General features: G+C 34.4%; 1 protein-coding gene across 1 annotated transcript in view; it reads left to right on the forward strand.

Annotated features, from left to right (window-relative positions):
* LOC148946684 (uncharacterized) overlaps window positions 1–16,332 on the forward strand; it is a 75,657-nt gene extending 59,325 nt beyond the window's left edge. The window contains exon 3 of the mRNA XM_089097084.1: window positions 15,949–16,332. Within this exon, the coding sequence (XP_088953210.1) occupies window positions 15,949–16,305 (357 nt within the window). The 3' untranslated portion in view covers window positions 16,306–16,332. The remainder of the gene's footprint in view (window positions 1–15,948) is intronic.
* Window positions 16,333–16,550: the final 218 nt, after the last annotated feature.

Below are 16,550 nucleotides of genomic sequence, written 5' to 3' on the forward strand. Positions count from 1 at the left end.
TAGTTTAGTTAGCTACGAGCTTAGAGTTTTAGTTTGAGTCAAAGCTTAGAGTTTTAGTTAGAGTCATAGCTTAGAGTTTTTGTTAGAGTTCTAGTTTAGTTTAGTTTTAGTTTAGTTTATATTTTTAGTCTAGATTTTTAGTTTATTATTTATAGTTTAGTTTTAGTTTAGTTTTAGTTTTCTTTTAGTAGTTTAGATTTTTAGTTAGATTTTCAGTTTAATTTATTTCTAGTTTGGTCTTAGATAGTTTAGTTTTAGTTTAGAGTTTTTGTTTAGCTAGAGTTTTTGTTAGAGTTTTAGTTTAGATTTTTAGTTTGTTTAGTTTAGTTTTAGTTTAGTTTAGATGTTTAGTTAGTTTAGTAGTTTAGAGTTTTAGTTTAACTAGAGTTTTTGTTAGAGTTAGACAGTTTAAATTTTTAGTTAGTTTAGTAGTTTAGTTTTTTAGTTTAGTATTAGTTAGTTTAGTAGTTTAGAGTTTAGAGTTTAGTTTTAGTTAGTTAGACAGTTTAGATTTTTAGTTCGTTTAGTTTAGTTCTAGTTTAGTTTTAGTTTATTGTTCAGTTTTAGTTTAGAATTTTAGTTAGCTTAAAAGTTTAGAGTTTAGTTTTAGTTTAGTAGTTAAGTTTAGTTTTAGTTTACGTTTAGTTTTATTTTAGAGTTTTATTTAGATTCTCAGTTTAATTTATTTTAGTTTTAGATTAATGTTTATTTTTAGTGTAGAATTTTTTGTTTAGTTTAATTTTTAGTTTTAGTTTAGATTTTAGTTTTTTTTAAGTTTATTTATTCCCTTTATTTCTAGTTTAGTTTAGTTAGCTACGAGCTTAGAGTTTTAGTTAGAGTTTTAATTTAGCAGTTTAGTTTAGTAGTTTAGATTTTTAGTTTATTTTAAGTTTATTTATTCCCTTTATTTCTAGTTTAGTCTTAGCTAGGTTAGTTTTAGTTTAGAGTTTTTGTTTAGCTAGATTTTTTGTTAGAGTTTTAGTTTACTTTTTTAGTTCGTTTAGTTTAGTTTTAGTTTAGTTTAGATGTTTAGTTAGTTTAGTAGTTTAGAGTTTAGTTTTAGTTTAGTTTAAATTTTTAGTTAGTTTAGTAGTTTAGTTTTAGTTTAGTTTAGATTTTTAGTTTAGTTATAGTTTATTTTTAGTTTAGTGTTATAATTTATATTTTTAGTTAGAGTTTGAATTTATCAGTTTAGTTTAGTTTTAGTTTAGTTTTAGTTTAATTTCAGTAGTTTAGAATTTTATTTAGATTTTTAGTTTAATTTATGTCTAGTTTGGTCTTAGCTAGTTTAGTTTTATTTTATAGTTTTGTTTAGCTAGAGTTTTTGCTAGAGTTTTAGTTGATATTTTTATTTCGTTTAGTTTAGTTTTATTTTATTTTAGATTTTAGTTAGTTTAGTAGTTTAGAGTTTAGTTTTAGTTAGTTAGACAGTTTAAATTTTTAGTTAGTTTAGTAGTTTAGTTTTTTAGTTTAGTATTAGTTAGCTTAGTTTTAGTTTAGAATTTTAGTTTAGCTAGAGTTTTAGTTAGAGTTATAGTTTAGAATTTTAGTTCGTTTAGTTTAGTTCTAGTTTAGTTTTAGTTTAGTATTCAGTTTTAGTTTAGAATTTTAGCTAGTTTAAAAGTTTAGAGTTTAGTTTTAGTTTAGTAGTTAAGTTTAGTTTTAGTTCACGTTTAGTTTTATTTTAGAATTTTAGTTAGATTCTCAGTTTAATTTAGTTTAGTTTTAGATTAATGTTTATTTTTAGTGTAGAATTTTTTGTTAGTTTAGTAGTTTAGATCTTAGTTAGTTTAGTAGTTGGATTTTAGTTAGTTTAGTTTTAGTTTAGAGTTTTAGTTTAACTAGAGTTTTTGTTAGAGTTTTAGTTTAGATTTTTAGTTCGTTTAGTTTAGTTTTAGTTTATTTTAGATTTTTATTTAGTTTAGTAGTTTAGAGTTTAGTTTTAGTTAGTTAGACGTTTTAAATTTTTAGTTAGTTTAGTAGTTTAGTTTTAGTTTAGTTTAGATTTTTATTTTAGTTATAGTTTAGTTTTAGTTTATTGTTATAATTTATATTTTTATTTAGAGTTTTAATTTTTAGTTAGTTTAGTAGTTTAGTTTAGTTTTAGTTTAGTTTAGATTTTTAGTTTATTTCTAGTTTAGTTTTAGTTTAATGTTTAGATTTTTAGTTAGTTTATTAGTTTAGATTTTTAGTTTTTATTTTAAGTTTATTTATTCCCTTTATTTCTAGTTTAGTCTTAGCTAGTTTAGTTTTAGTTTAGAGTTTTTGTTTAGCTAGAGTTTTTGTAAGAGTTCTAGTTTAGATTTTAGTTCGTTTAGTTTAGTTTAGATGTTTAGTTGAGATCAGTAGTTTAGTTCTAGTTTAGTTTTAGTTAGTTAGACAGTTTAAATTTTTAGTTAGTTTAGTAGTTTAGTTTTAGTTTAGTTGAGATTTTTATTTTATTTATATTTTAGTTTTAGTTATTTATACAGTTTAAATTTTTAGTTATTTTAGTAGTTTAGTTTTATTTTAGTTTATATTTTTAGTTTAGTTCTAGTTTAGTTTTAGTTTAGTGTTATAATTTATATTTTTATCTAGAGTTTGAATTTAGCAGTTTAGTTTAGTTTTAGTTTAGTTTTAGTTTTATTTAAGAGTTTCAGTTTGGTTTAGTCTTAGCTAGTTTAGTTTTAGTTTAGAGTTTTTGTTTAGCTAGAGTTTTTGTTAGAGTTTTAGTTTATATTTTTAGTTAGTTTAGTAGTTTAGTTTTAGTTTAGTTTAGATTTTTAGTTTAGTTCTAGTTTAGTTCTAGTTTTAGTTAGTTAGACAGTTTAAATTTTTAGTTAGTTTAGTAGTTTAGTTTTAGTTTAGTTTATATTTTTAGTTTAGTTCTAGTTTAGTTTTAGTTTAATGTTTAGTTTTCTTTTAGATTTTTAGTTTAGATTTTAGTTTACTTTAAGTTTATTTATTTTAGTTCTAGTTTAGTTTTAGTTTAGTGTTATAATTTATATTTTTAGTTAGAGTTTTAATTTAGCAGTTTAGTTTAGATTAGTGTTCAGTTTTAGTTTAACGTTTAGTTTTAGTTTAGATTTTAATTTATTTTAAATTTAGTTTAGATTTTTAGTTTAGTTCTAGTTTAGTTAGTAGTTTAGAGTTTTAGTTAGAGTCATAGCTTAGAGTTTTTGTTAGAGTTCTAGTTTAGTTTAGTTTAGTTTATATTTTTAGTCTAGATTTTTAGTTTATTATTTCTAGTTTAGTTTTAGTTTAGTTTTATTTTTCTTTTAGATTTCTAGTTTATTTTTAGTTTAGTTTTATTTTTCTTTTATATTTTTAGTTTAGTTTTAGTTTATTTTTAGATTATAGTTTTAGTTTAGCTACCGTTTGCTAAAGAGTTTTAGTTAGAGTTTTAACGTAGTAGCTTAGTTAGTTTAGTAGACTAAGAGTTTAGAGTTTTAGCTTAGAGTTTTAGTTAGATTTATAGTTTAGATTTTTAGTTTAATATTTTAGTTTAGTTTTAGTTTAGTTTAGATTTTTAGTTTAGTTTTAGTTTAGTTTTAGATTAGAGTTTTAGTTTAGCTACAGTTTGCTAAAGAGTTTTAGTTAGAGTTTTAATGTAGTAGCTTAGTTTGGTTTTAGTTTAGTTTTAGATTAGTGTTTAGATTAGTGTTTAGTTTTATTTTATAGCTAAAAGCATTGTTTTCCCCGACATTGAGGGTCCACACAGAAATGATCTGAAGGGTGTTTTAAATTGATACATGCTGTTGACAACAGTCGGACTATGACTAACTGTAAATCATATGTGCTAAATGAATAAGTAGTAATTTTCCCGTCTATTCAAGAACAACAAAAACAATATTTCATGGCAACATTTATTACAGCAAACACTTGTTCGACATGAACAATGATAACACTTTTTGTACAGCACTTTTGTACAACACTTTTCTATACAACACTTTTGTCCATCTACAGCACTTTTGTATGCAACACTTTTCTATACAACACCTTTGTCCATCTACAACACTTTTGTACAACACTTTTCTATACAACACTTTTCTATACAGCACTTTTCTATACAATAAAATACACTTGGAACTAGCACAGTTGAACATTAGAGTGATTGGTGGCCCCCCCCCTCCCGGGAGCCGGCCTTGGGAAGGATCCCCCACCCCCCGGGAGCCGCGATGGAAAAATAGTTGTCGTCACTGCTATGAGTTAGTGGTTAAGGTAGTGAGATTGGGTTAGTTAATTTATGAACGGGTTGGACGGTTAGTTAATTTATGAATGGTTGAGTGGCGGTGGTTAGATAAGTTTATCCAGACCAAGTTGATTACGATAGTCTACGCATTCAACTCGGTCTGAAATACGATAGTGGCCATGAGGCAGGACACTCACACCGTTCTCGAGCACATAGACCGTGTGGGATATACATGACATTGCTTTTTTTTCCACTCTCACATTATAATTTCTATACTGTAGAGAGCGAATTGCAATCACTTGTGCTCTTGGCACTAGGCTACTTTCTACACAGTCTTTGTATACGCTCAAGTTAAAATTGCTCTTTACAAAGTGTGTAGACACCCCTGTACATGTTTTCTTTTCATCCCCACTATGTGTTTCCACGCAATAAACTTTGGGACCCGGGAACACCCCCTAGATATCAAATCACTCCCCGTTTCAGATTTTAATTTTAATAGTTGGTTGGGGGCTTGACGTTTCACCAGCTCGGGGTAGAGGGATGGATTCCAGTTGGTGAAATCCATCCGCGAGCTGATGTGCACCCCATTTTGCAAATCACCCAATAAATCTTCAGTTTTTACTTTTAGCAGTACAGAGTCTGTATCCCCATAATATACTTGTACCTCCCCCTCCCGTGGCCAGTGCACCTTGGACAGATTGTAAAAGAACGAAAACATGAGCTTTTTTGAAATTTCGAGGACTGAACTACCGCCTGCGATATTCTTGTTCAGTACTACGTTTCGCTTTTTTCTGTGTAGAATAAACATGCCGGTCTCTATGCTCGTGACTGATGTGAAATTGGGGTCGGCAATCATTCGTGCACACTCCTGAGGGTCAGTCACGACGTCACAGCGAGATCTGTTACGTACGCTTTCACATATTTTGCCAAACGCTGAATTTAGAATGAGCTTGTACAATTCCTTCTCTACCTTTGAATTTGCCCTAGAATGTTTATCGACAAAAGTATCGATAAACGTTTTCAAATAAGGTTTCTGATTGAACTGCAGGACCCTATATATTTTGGTGAATTTGAAGCCGTTGTTCACCATCCAGTGCAAAAGTACGTGGTGAACAATGATGTTCTCCTTAGGGTCCAAATCAGTAATCAGATTCTGTTTAGGGAGGGTCCAATGCATCCCCATATCTTCAACCAATGATCGATTGTAGGGGCTCAACGAGTCCCTGGTCACTGGTCGATTGATACAGGGAAAAACAAAACCTTTGACTGAGTCGTGAAGGGCCAGCGGAATGTGACCGTCAATTTCAAAGAACCATCCTTGTGGCCCGTTGTCCTCAACGGTGTTAATGTCGGGGAACTCACAAGGATTCTCAAGCCATTGATAGTTCCCACACGGCAAAGAGTAGTGGGATATTGCCAAGGGGTACAACGAATTCATGTCCAAGAACACTGCCTTTGACCTTACACCGGTGCTTTGTCCACTCGGATCGGTTGATAAGACCCGGTCCCCGTGAAAAACATACCCTCCCCGCATTGAACGCTCTACAAAAAGGTGTTGATTTACATCGGTGATTAGGCCTATTTCCTCCCTGCTAATTTTTAAAATTAAATCCATTACTAAATGTGGTTTAGAAAAATAATATCCTATATCTAACCCGAACTCTGAATAGATCTGGTCTGTATTCTTACAGACTATATCCAACAGAGTTAGAACGTCACTGGCCAAGTACAGTCAACAATAATCCCACCCATTTTTACAATCCCCCTTAGCCCACACCTTCTTCGCAAACTCGTACTCCTCGACTTTGCATTCACTGTTGGTGAGTGAATTGTGAAAAGCTTCAATTGGAGGTAGTTTCTCCTCGCTTAAGCGAGCGCCCGAACAGTAATAATCGTATGCATATACACCTGTGCTTGCTAATAAGTCATACATTTCACTGTCTGGAAAGTGCTGTTTAAGCAAGGGAAAGCTATCAAAATTGTCGCTTTTCTGCACTTGAATTAGTTGACTAAGGGATTTTGGGAAAAAACTAAAAGAATCTAAAAACCTAATTTTATTACAAGACGTACGCTCATTATCCACAACCTGCCATTTCAGTTCGAGAAGCAACAACTTCTCGGCTGATTTGGGAATGATGTTGTAGGTAAATGAATTATTTACCCATGGACTATCTACTCCCCCTCCCTCCCTGTGCATACATGCCAGTGCTGGTAAAATAAATTTTAAGTCATAGTTAGAGTTGTGAATAAAAACAGGAATAAAAAACTGCTGGCTAACATTTAAGTTACACGATTGATGCGCAACACCTCTAAAATTACTACCCCCCGATGATATTTCCTGCCACAAGTGATTATGGTCTCTGACTTTCCCCCTCCCCCCTCTTTTCCCTTTATCCTCCTCTACAAACTCCCCCTTACATACCCAACATATTTTTTGATTTTTAATCGCAAGAGTATCCTCTGCAGACAGCACCATTGGATAATGCGTATTTCTCAAACGAGAAATAGCACCATTAGCCGTGCCAATCAGTTTAGTCAATGCCTTGACCATGCACTCATCGCCCTCATCCAATGTTTCCACTATTTCTAACAGCCGCATGGTATTAGAATTGTCTCTTTGCGCATGGGCATAGGATACTGCAATGGCCTGGTGTTCTTTGATACGGTTTGGATATTGTGGGTCATTCACTTCCACCAGCCGAGCTTCGCAGTCCAAAGATATTTTGTCGCACTGGAGGAAGGTATTTTGGAAATTTTTGAAACGTAAAATTGCCCTATCCCCTGAAACCGACTCCACTGTCTGGTATCCATGTTGTCTACAATGCTTCATATGACCCTGCAGTTTTTTATCACTACGGAATTGTGACAAGCATGTTGGACAGTAGAAACGGGTCCCCTTATGCTTACCACCCCCCAGAACTCTACTAATGTCAGTGATCGGGTTAAAATGGCCGATTGCGTTCGGTTGACTAGGTGGCGTGTAAAGCAACCAAACCCAGTGTTTAACCAAATCAACTGACGGACCCCTTACGGGGAAGACCACCCCCTTCTTTTTTGAACGAGCACCATCTTTAAATTCTGTTTCGTATTGTACCACAGTAACGCCGATATTTAAATGAGCATTGGCCCTTTCGAAAATGTCAATAGATCGAAGCGTTACTGGGTATTTTCCTTCTAAGCATGAAAAATCTACAACTGGGAAATCGTACCCGTCCTTCCCATGTACAGCCCAGTGATCTAAATTTTTTTTGGTAGCGTCATCTTTCAATGGTCGGAAAGCTGACATGAGGAAAGCATACTTGAAACACTTTTGATCTGTTTCAAAACAGATCCGCTGGACACCTTTACAACCCTCTAGATCTTGATTAGATTTTAAAACTGCACCCTTATCCCTATGCCGCCCTCTTAAAATAAAATCTTTCTTAAATTTACAAATATTTACACTTAAATTTTCAATGAATTCAACTACTGACCCACTTCCATTTTCGTTATAGTTCTCGAGAGGCGCTATAATTTGCCCTACCCACTCGCTAAAAACACCCTCAAAATTTTCTAAATTTGGATAAATTATACGCATCTCGGAATGTACAAAATGATAGTAAACCTCACTTTTCCCCTCATTCAAATAAAAAACCTTTAAAACAATTGAAACCTTAATTGAATCCCTACCCCCCCACAATTGAATTTGGTTCTCCAGCAGTGCACGAATTTTATCTACATATGCATGCACTATTTCTACTGGATCAAAAACAAATTTTCCCGCCATAAGTGTATTAAAAGGATCCCCAAACGTTGCAGTGTAAACAACTATATTATTCAATATTGTATTGGTCAATTGAAAGTCTGGGAATGATGTACCCTCCTCCCCCGCGTGTCTATTACCCCCGCCCCCAAGTTGTTCAATATTAGGGCGATGGGAAGCCGCTTCATTCGATTGCAGTGGGTAATCAGTGGGAGGAGGATTCCCAGTTAATGCATCTAAAATTTGCAAGGTATTTGGGCTCAAGTCTCCCAGTTCAACTGCGCCACTATCTACTTTAAAAAGAAAATCATCTATAAACTCATCAATATTGTCAGGTACTTCCATGCTACTGTCCCATAGTCATTGTCTTGAAACTCCACTGGTGGTGTTAGAATTGGTTCTTCCTCTTCTTCACTAGATGGCGAGTAGGGGACCAGGACAACCTATAAATGAAAAAATAGCTTATTTTCAGTGTTCAAATCATCCCTACTGCTTTTAAAATTTGGATTATTATTGCTTAATAACATTTGGTTAATTCAACTGAAGATATTCTAAGATATGACGTAGGATTTTTTTTTTTTTTTTTTTTTTTTTTTTGGGGGGACATCCCTGTAGTGCTTTCCTGGCCCACGGCACATCCCCGTGGCGCTTCCCTGACCCCTGGCGCTTCTTGGACCCGTGGCGCTTCTTGGACCCGTGGCGCTTCCCTGACTCGTGGCGCATCCCCGTGGCGCTTCTTGGACCCGTGGCGCTTCTTGGACCCGTGGCGCTTCTTGGACCCGTGGTGCTTCCCCCGGCGCTTCCCTAACCATGCCCCACAGCGCTTCCCCGACCCACCGGCTCCGCGGCTCCCGGCCGTGTAAAAAAATTCCCAAAAAAGTTGAAATATTTTCTTATACTGCATAAGTCCAAGTTTACCTCTAATACCGGTCTATAAGTTCGGTGAACGCTTCATTAGCTCGCAATTATTGTAAGCCACCACGCGAGTGTTCCAGGATTGAACCGTTAACTCGGTTTCCCCTCGCTAAAATCTTTGGCACGATAGAAAAATTCAGTGTAAATTAGAACGCCAATATGTGACAGAGGGGATAATCTCTCTCTAAAATTACGTGAAAAAGAGCATTCAGTTTCAAAGGTATCTAAAATATATGTGATAATAGCAGAGAAAACAGTAAAGATTAGAAAAAATAGTATTTTGAGTTTCAAAGGTATCTAAACTATATGTGAAGCGATAGCAACAGAGAAAAGAGTGGTTTCTTTGCAAAAATTACATTTAGATATGTAATATGGTGTTAATATCTCACAGAGATAAATTTATATTGGGTTGAAAATAAAAGTTTTGTTTTTATATATTTCTATAAGATAGTTTGAAGAAGAAATACTTACATTTGCATAATCCGTCTGGGCTTGTATGCCCGAAGGACCAGGTAGTGCATGTTGGATGGTAACCTCATGATTTTGTGCAGCTGGGTCAGCTCTTGAAGGCCCAGGTAGTGCAGGTTGGAGGGCGAAGGGACTGGTGACGTTAATTTCTTGTACAGGAGCTGTGACTTGTGCAACCAGGGTAGCTTCTGAGCCCGTTGAAAAAGCTTTTATGGGTGGGGTTTCGGCATTGAAGCTATTCACCCACCCTCTCTTTAGTGTTTGGTCAGACAGCATTGTGGCTCGATTAAGAGTGGCTCGCGTAGGTGACTGCACTTGGGCAGGCATTGTGGAGCTGGGGGGTTTTAGCAAGCGATCATATTGCATGACAGGGGGTGCATTATTGGCCCTCGCTTTCTTGGTAGGAGGGGGCACACATTCTTCGCTATTTGCGCCAGCCATAGGTCTCATCAAAGCAGTGTCCGCAAATTCTTCATAATTTGCCTTAAAGAAGAGAAGAAAAATCAAATCAAAATAATTTGCCCCTTTCTAAAGAAAGAAAGTTATTAAACATAATTTTGTTTAGTTTATCACTAAGAAAGCACAAAACCCATATTCTCTCCCCCTAAATTTAAGAAAATTAAGCCATCCCTCTCATAAAGTTAATCATGTTTTTTACTCAATAGAAAGCGGAGCTATTATCTTTTATATTTTTTAAACATAAAAATTGATAGAAATCACCAAAATCCTTGAGAACCGCCCGGTACTATAAAATAACATATTTTTAAGTATTGAAAAAATTATAAATTTACAAATTATTTTTATTTTAAATTTGAGTACATGTCTATAAACATACTAACAATTAATTTTAAATATAATGAAGCTGTTAGAAGAGATGTATTGTCCCCTCCCCCCTTTCACATAATATCCTAAATATATTGTTAAACTTAATCTCTTTCTCTACTTCCATACAGGTTACGAAACTACAATTCTAATTATTGCTTAAAAGTGTTTTAATTTTGACGGAGAAACCCTTTGACTTGACCGCGTTTGTAAACACATCGGAAGAGGGGACGACAAAGTAATTATAACCCTGCGGAAATGTATTGTCAAAACATAGCGGGTTAATAGCTAAGAGATATGCAGAAGTTGATAAGGCTTACAGAATGGCCAAATTTATCAAAAGGGTATTTCTTTTTGCGGTGGTTAGGTTTTGACGGTAAAAGAATATATTTACGTTTTGCATTCAGTATGGTTTGTTGGGGGGGGGGTATGAGGGTAAAGGAATATATTTACATTGATTATAAGGATTGTATGGTTTGTTGGGGAGGGGGGAGGGTTTGAGGGTATAGGAATATATATACGTTTTGCATTGAGTATGGTTTGTGGGGGGGGGGTTTGAGGGTAAAGGAATATATTTACATTTTAGCTGAATATAAAGATTGTTTGGTGGTTAGGTTTGTTGGGGAGGGGGGGGGGGTTTGAGGGTATAGGAATATATATACGTTTTGCATTGAGTATGGTTTGTGGGGGGGGGGTTTGAGGGTAAAGGAATATATTTACTTTTTAGCTGAATATAAAGATTGTTTGGTGGTTAGGTTTGTTGGGGGGGGGGGTTTGAGGGTATAGGAATATATATACGTTTTGCATTGAGTATGGTTTGTGGGGGGGGGTTTGAGGGTAAAGGAATATATTTACATTTTAGCTGAATATAAAGATTGTTTGGTGGTTAGGTTTGTTGGGGGGGGGGGAGTTTGAGGGTATAGGAATATATATATGTTTTCTATAAAGATTGCATGGTTTGGGGGGGGGGGTTTGAGGGTAAAGGAATATATTTACATTTTAGCTGAATATAAAGATTGTTTGGTGGTTAGGTTTGTTGGGGGGGGGGTTTGAGGGTATAGGAATATATATACGTTTTGCATTGAGTATGGTTTGTGGGGGGGGGGTTTGAGGGTAAAGGAATATATTTACATTTTAGCTGAATATAAAGATTGTTTGGTGGTTAGGTTTGTTGGGGGGGGGGGGTTTGAGGGTATAGGAATATATATACGTTTTGCATTGAGTATGGTTTGTGGGGGGGGGGGTTTGAGGGTAAAGGAATATATTTACATTTTAGCTGAATATAAAGATTGTTTGGTGGTTAGGTTTGTTGGGGGGGGGTTTGAGGGTATAGGCATATATATACGTTTTGCATTGAGTATGGTTTGTGGGGGGGGATTTAGCTGGAAATATAGAAGGAAGGAATTTATTGAAATGATATTTCTTTTGGAAACAATATGATTGTAAAACAAAGGTGGAGGGAGGGAGGATTTATCTGGAAATATAGAGGGAAGGAATTTATCGAAATGGTATTTATAATGCGATAATTTGGGATTGTAAAACAATGGTGGGGGGGGGGATTTAGGTGGAAATATAGAGGGAAGGAATTTATTGAAATGGTATTTCTTTTTGCGAGAATTTGGGATTGTAAAACAATGGTGGGGGGGGGTAGAGGAATATATTTACGTTTTAGCTGAATATATTGGAGGATGTCCAAGGAAAATTCGTTTGAAAATAAAAATGCACTTACATTGCTAATTGCGGCTGCCAAGGCCTCAAGCTCATCAATTATGTTAATTGTTCTATCCATTGTCATGTTGTTTGCACTGTGTCAAAATACTTTCTGATAATTTAGTCACATTGCATGTCCGTTAGATACGAAATCTCACGGGCTAATTGTTATGTAACGGGTAAAACCATATGTAACAAGCCCTCTTTTTGGTTGAGATGGGGGATGTAACCGACTCGCTGATTGGCTAAGAAGGGGGATCTAGCTGTTTCCCGGGAACTCGTAATATTTGGCTCGGAAACAATAACAAATACTATTTCTGGATCATAACATCTGCCTCGAACTGGAAGGAAGTGTCATTAACTCTTTCCCGGAACCTCATAACATCTGGTTCGAATAACAATAACAAATACTATTTCTGGATCATAACATCTGCCTCGAACAGGAAGGAAGTGTCATTAACTTTGCTTTGAACGACAACAACATTGACCCCATTAACCACGTGTTCTCTCTAATGACTCTGTTCAAAACAACAACAACATTGACATTTTGCTCGGAAACAATAACAACATTGACATTCGCTGAGAGCGTGCCAAAAACACACCTGGAGAAAGAGGTCATTGACCGATTACGCAATCATTCTCACTAATGACTCTATGCCCATATAAGGAGCCCCGTCAGTATTCTATGCCCATATAAGGAGCCCCCCCCCCCCCCGGAGGCGCACCCCCATCTCTACTATTATGCAGGCTTATCTTAGTTTTGACAACATTTTGGAGAAACTAAATTTCTACTGGGCGGGGGGTGGTGGCAAAATGGGGTCTGGAGGAAAACTGAGGTCCGAGAGGGGAAGTTGCCCCCTCTGCCCCGTAGCAAATCAAGCCTCTAATCCCAACCCCTTGCCACTAAGTGGTTGGAGAAGTGTAAGCATGTGGTTCTGGAACCGCTAAAGGTGTATATTAAAAGAAGGATTACTTATTGTTATACTCACTTATTCAAATTATTTACTTGACAATTCCACCGTAATATTCTCTCCATACGTAAGATCGTGCATCCAAAGAGGAAGAAAGACAAATGAAAAAAAGTTCTGTAGGAGAATTTAGGTAATTCTTCCCAAAATTTTTGAAATGAAAACAAACTTAGTTTGTAATACCATTTATCGTACCTACACAAGAAATGATCTTTTTTTAAAATTTCCTTTCATTTCTGAGTAATGTGTGGCTTTTTTATTTAGGACAGGTCAAATAAATCCCTAAGCCTAAAGGTACATTTCTGTTGAACTAGAAAAGTTTTCCGCAAATATGTCGATATACAAACCCCTTTTGTGTCGAAGCTAGTCGCCTGGAGTTACTTTCTGAAGTGTGACTACATTTAATTAAAAAAAAAAAATTAAAGATCTATCTCTTCTTTTTTAATTTTTTTTTTTACAAAAACTCACGACACTATGTTTTGATTTTTTGTTTTGCCCCACTCTTAACTTATTTTTTCCTTCAATTCTTGTACGGCTTCTTAGCTCAGCTGCTTAATAATGGTTGAGGTGTCTTATCCCCCCTTGATTGGAGGTAATTAGAAAAAAAAAGTTTTCAACTGAAACTAAGGACCAATATTAAAGCGAACAGAAATTATTCCGTATAAATAAAAAAGGTCATAGCATTGTTGTTTCTACATTAAATTTTAATCAAAAACGAGCATAGATTAATTTAAAAAAACTAAGTTTTTTCGAAGCGAAAGTAAAAAGTGAACTTGAAACTTAAAACGAACAAAAATTAGTGCTTTCCATCCTATCTAATATATACACTTTAATGAAACTAGCATTAATGTGTCAGTCGTTGATTTTTGTATATATCTTTTGTGCTGCAAGAAAATATCGCTTTACTAAAAATGCAAAAGCAAATTATAAAAAACAAGAATATTGATTTAGGAGTCAAAAGTAAATATGCAGGCTTACAACAACCAACTAATCTATAACGCTTTTCATAGTCCTACAGGAGCTGCGATATCAGTAACTTTTAGTATAGAATTAAAATTATCTTAAAATCTTAAGCTTAAAAATAATAAGTTTAATGTCATTACACAGCATATAAAATAATGGATTAATTTATCGGGTGACATCTTAGTCTCACCTGGTATTACTCGAAATGATGAACAGATCAACCGTAATATGAACTCTGGAAATTCGGTTATTTCTCTCTACAAAACAGAGAAGTTTAAGTTGTGATACAAATTTTAAAGCGAGTTTGTAGTCCTAATACTAATAAGATTCCTTCACTTCAAATTTGTCTACAAAATAATCATGAAATGTCCTTTTCAGATCCAAAAGGACAGTCAATCATTGAACTGAGCTCATTGTGCAGAAATGATACCAAATTAAACGAAAAAACTAAATATTAAAGCAACAATCTAAAAATGCTTTACTTTTATATTATTAAAAGTGTCTTTAAAAGGTTTACTTTTACCGTACCAAAACTCCTATATTATCTTGTGTTTTCAGTAAAGTGCTAGTTTTCTGTAATCCTACAAACATAGGGAAATATCACCAGTTGATTTATTTGCATTAGTTTCGTTGATATATGTTAGATAGGCTGTGAAGTAATAATTTTTGTTCGTTTTAAGTTTTGACTTCGCTCTTTGCTTCCCTCGAAAAACTGTGTTTTTTTTTAAATTAATAGGGGTATAACGGATAAGTTCCGTTTATATATTAGCTTATTCCAGCTGGATTAGCTTACTTTAATGCATTTGATAAGTTTTTTTTGACTAATTAGTTTATGCAGTACTCTGGCCAGAAATTGGCTTTTAGAGCCAATTTCTTGCCATTTCAATGTCTGCTTCTGCAGTAGGCTTGCAAGTGAGACGTTATAATCAATGAAAACATGGGCCATTTATAAATCTTGGCTTTTTTAGCAACAGGTGGGACTATTGTGTGGCTTAGGTATTATTTGTAAAAATTCAAATAAAATTATCTTTTAAACAAAAAATGCCCTTTTTACATTGTTTGCTGTAATATGTGAAATTTTATTTAAAAACACAATTATCAATGATAGTGGAAATGTCATTCATCTCGTATCTGCACACAATTGGAGTTCTCTATAGGGATTTGTACCATAGAGAAACGGAGACTTTACTTGAATTAAATAAAAAAACAGGTTTTTTTTAGCTGAAAGTAAGGAACGACGTTAAAACTTAAAACGAACAGAAATTATTCCGTATATGAAAGGGGCTGTCCCCTCCTCGACGCCTCGCTCTTTACGCAAAAGTTTTTCATTGTTTAAAAAAAAAATATTTTTATTGGCCTAAAATAAACTCATGAAAAATAACCCAATGGAATAAGAGCACACTGTTTTTAGCGCAGAAGTGTAGGAAGTAATCTCTCTTAAAGTGTTTTATTTTCAGTGTTTATTTTAAAGTGTTTTATTTAAAGTGTTTTATTTTATTCAAACAAAACACAAACAAAATAAATCAGTAGCACACTAAAAGAGTTACTTCCGAGAGTGTGATGCTAACAAAAAAAAAAATAACAACAAATATACAGTGTAAGGAGTTGGAGGGTGAAACCATGTAAAAACAACAAAAGTACGAAGAACAATAGGGAAATCTTTTTTCAAGACAGTGGAGATAATTTGAATGAATATTTCGGCCCTATGTCCAAGGGCTGTCCTCAACAAGATAAAAATTATTCAAATTATCTCCACTGTCTTGCAAAAATATTTCCCTATTGTTCTTCGTACTTTTGTTGTTTGTTATGGAAAGGCAGTGTGGTCTTCGTCGCTATTTTCGAAACCATGTACCAAAAACACGAGTAAAACATATTCACTAGAACTACATAACTTCATGATCCCGAAGCAACAATAACCCGAAAAAAATATGGAGTGTAGGGCAAAAATAGGGTGTCTCGGTAAAAGTATGGGCTGTACGGTATCAACAGTAACCTAAAAAAAAATAATAGTAACAAAAATGATTTTACATTAAAGTAGTTGGCTATACTCCACCAACTTCCCTTTGAAAGATTTCTTAGGCTGACGCTTAATTGCAGTATTTATGTTGTAATGACCATTTTAAATTTGTTGGTTGCATTGAATAACTCAAGTTCTGCCTTACATATTTACTTACTAAAGCTTTTTTTAGTGTTTTGACGAAGATGCTTTATGGAAATACGTCGTAAACAGTGTTGAAAAAAATGGCCCAGATACTGAAGTTTTCAGCCTCATTTGTCCTGTCCTACTTTTAGAAAAAGACCTGAGGTACTGTCATCAGACTGATGAACCTTTAAAAGAATATCGAGCTCCCGTTGTAACTGTAATAAAAGCCGGTGTTCCCAGTGCTAAAGGTAAATTTCTGCTCTGTGGTATAACTATGCTACTACTGGCATATGAATTAGTTTCTTTTTCCCAATACAATATTTTACGGAATATCGATAGGAAATACTGCTCAATTCGATGTTTGATTGCCTTTTTGTCATGTCAAAAACAATTTTTTTACTGAGAAAATTTCTTGAATTAAAATCTATTGAAATAAGCTTATACATACCTTCAAACGGGGGCTACCATTATATCAAGAAGACAACGCCTAAACATTAGATGCTGGACCATCTGCTCGAAAAAATGCATTCTGACACAACCTTTTCCGACAATTGGGTGACGTTAGGATCGTAACTGGCTTGGTATTATGGAGACTGTCACCCTCGAGCGATTTCTCTGGAAAGACACATGTCATCTTCTGCTGGGCAC

The sequence above is a fragment of the Artemia sp. Qi Xiang Cuo genome, chromosome 11, assembly GCF_049724085.1.
Source record: "Artemia sp. Qi Xiang Cuo chromosome 11, ASM4972408v1, whole genome shotgun sequence".
NCBI lineage: Eukaryota > Metazoa > Arthropoda > Branchiopoda > Anostraca > Artemiidae > Artemia > Artemia sp. Qi Xiang Cuo.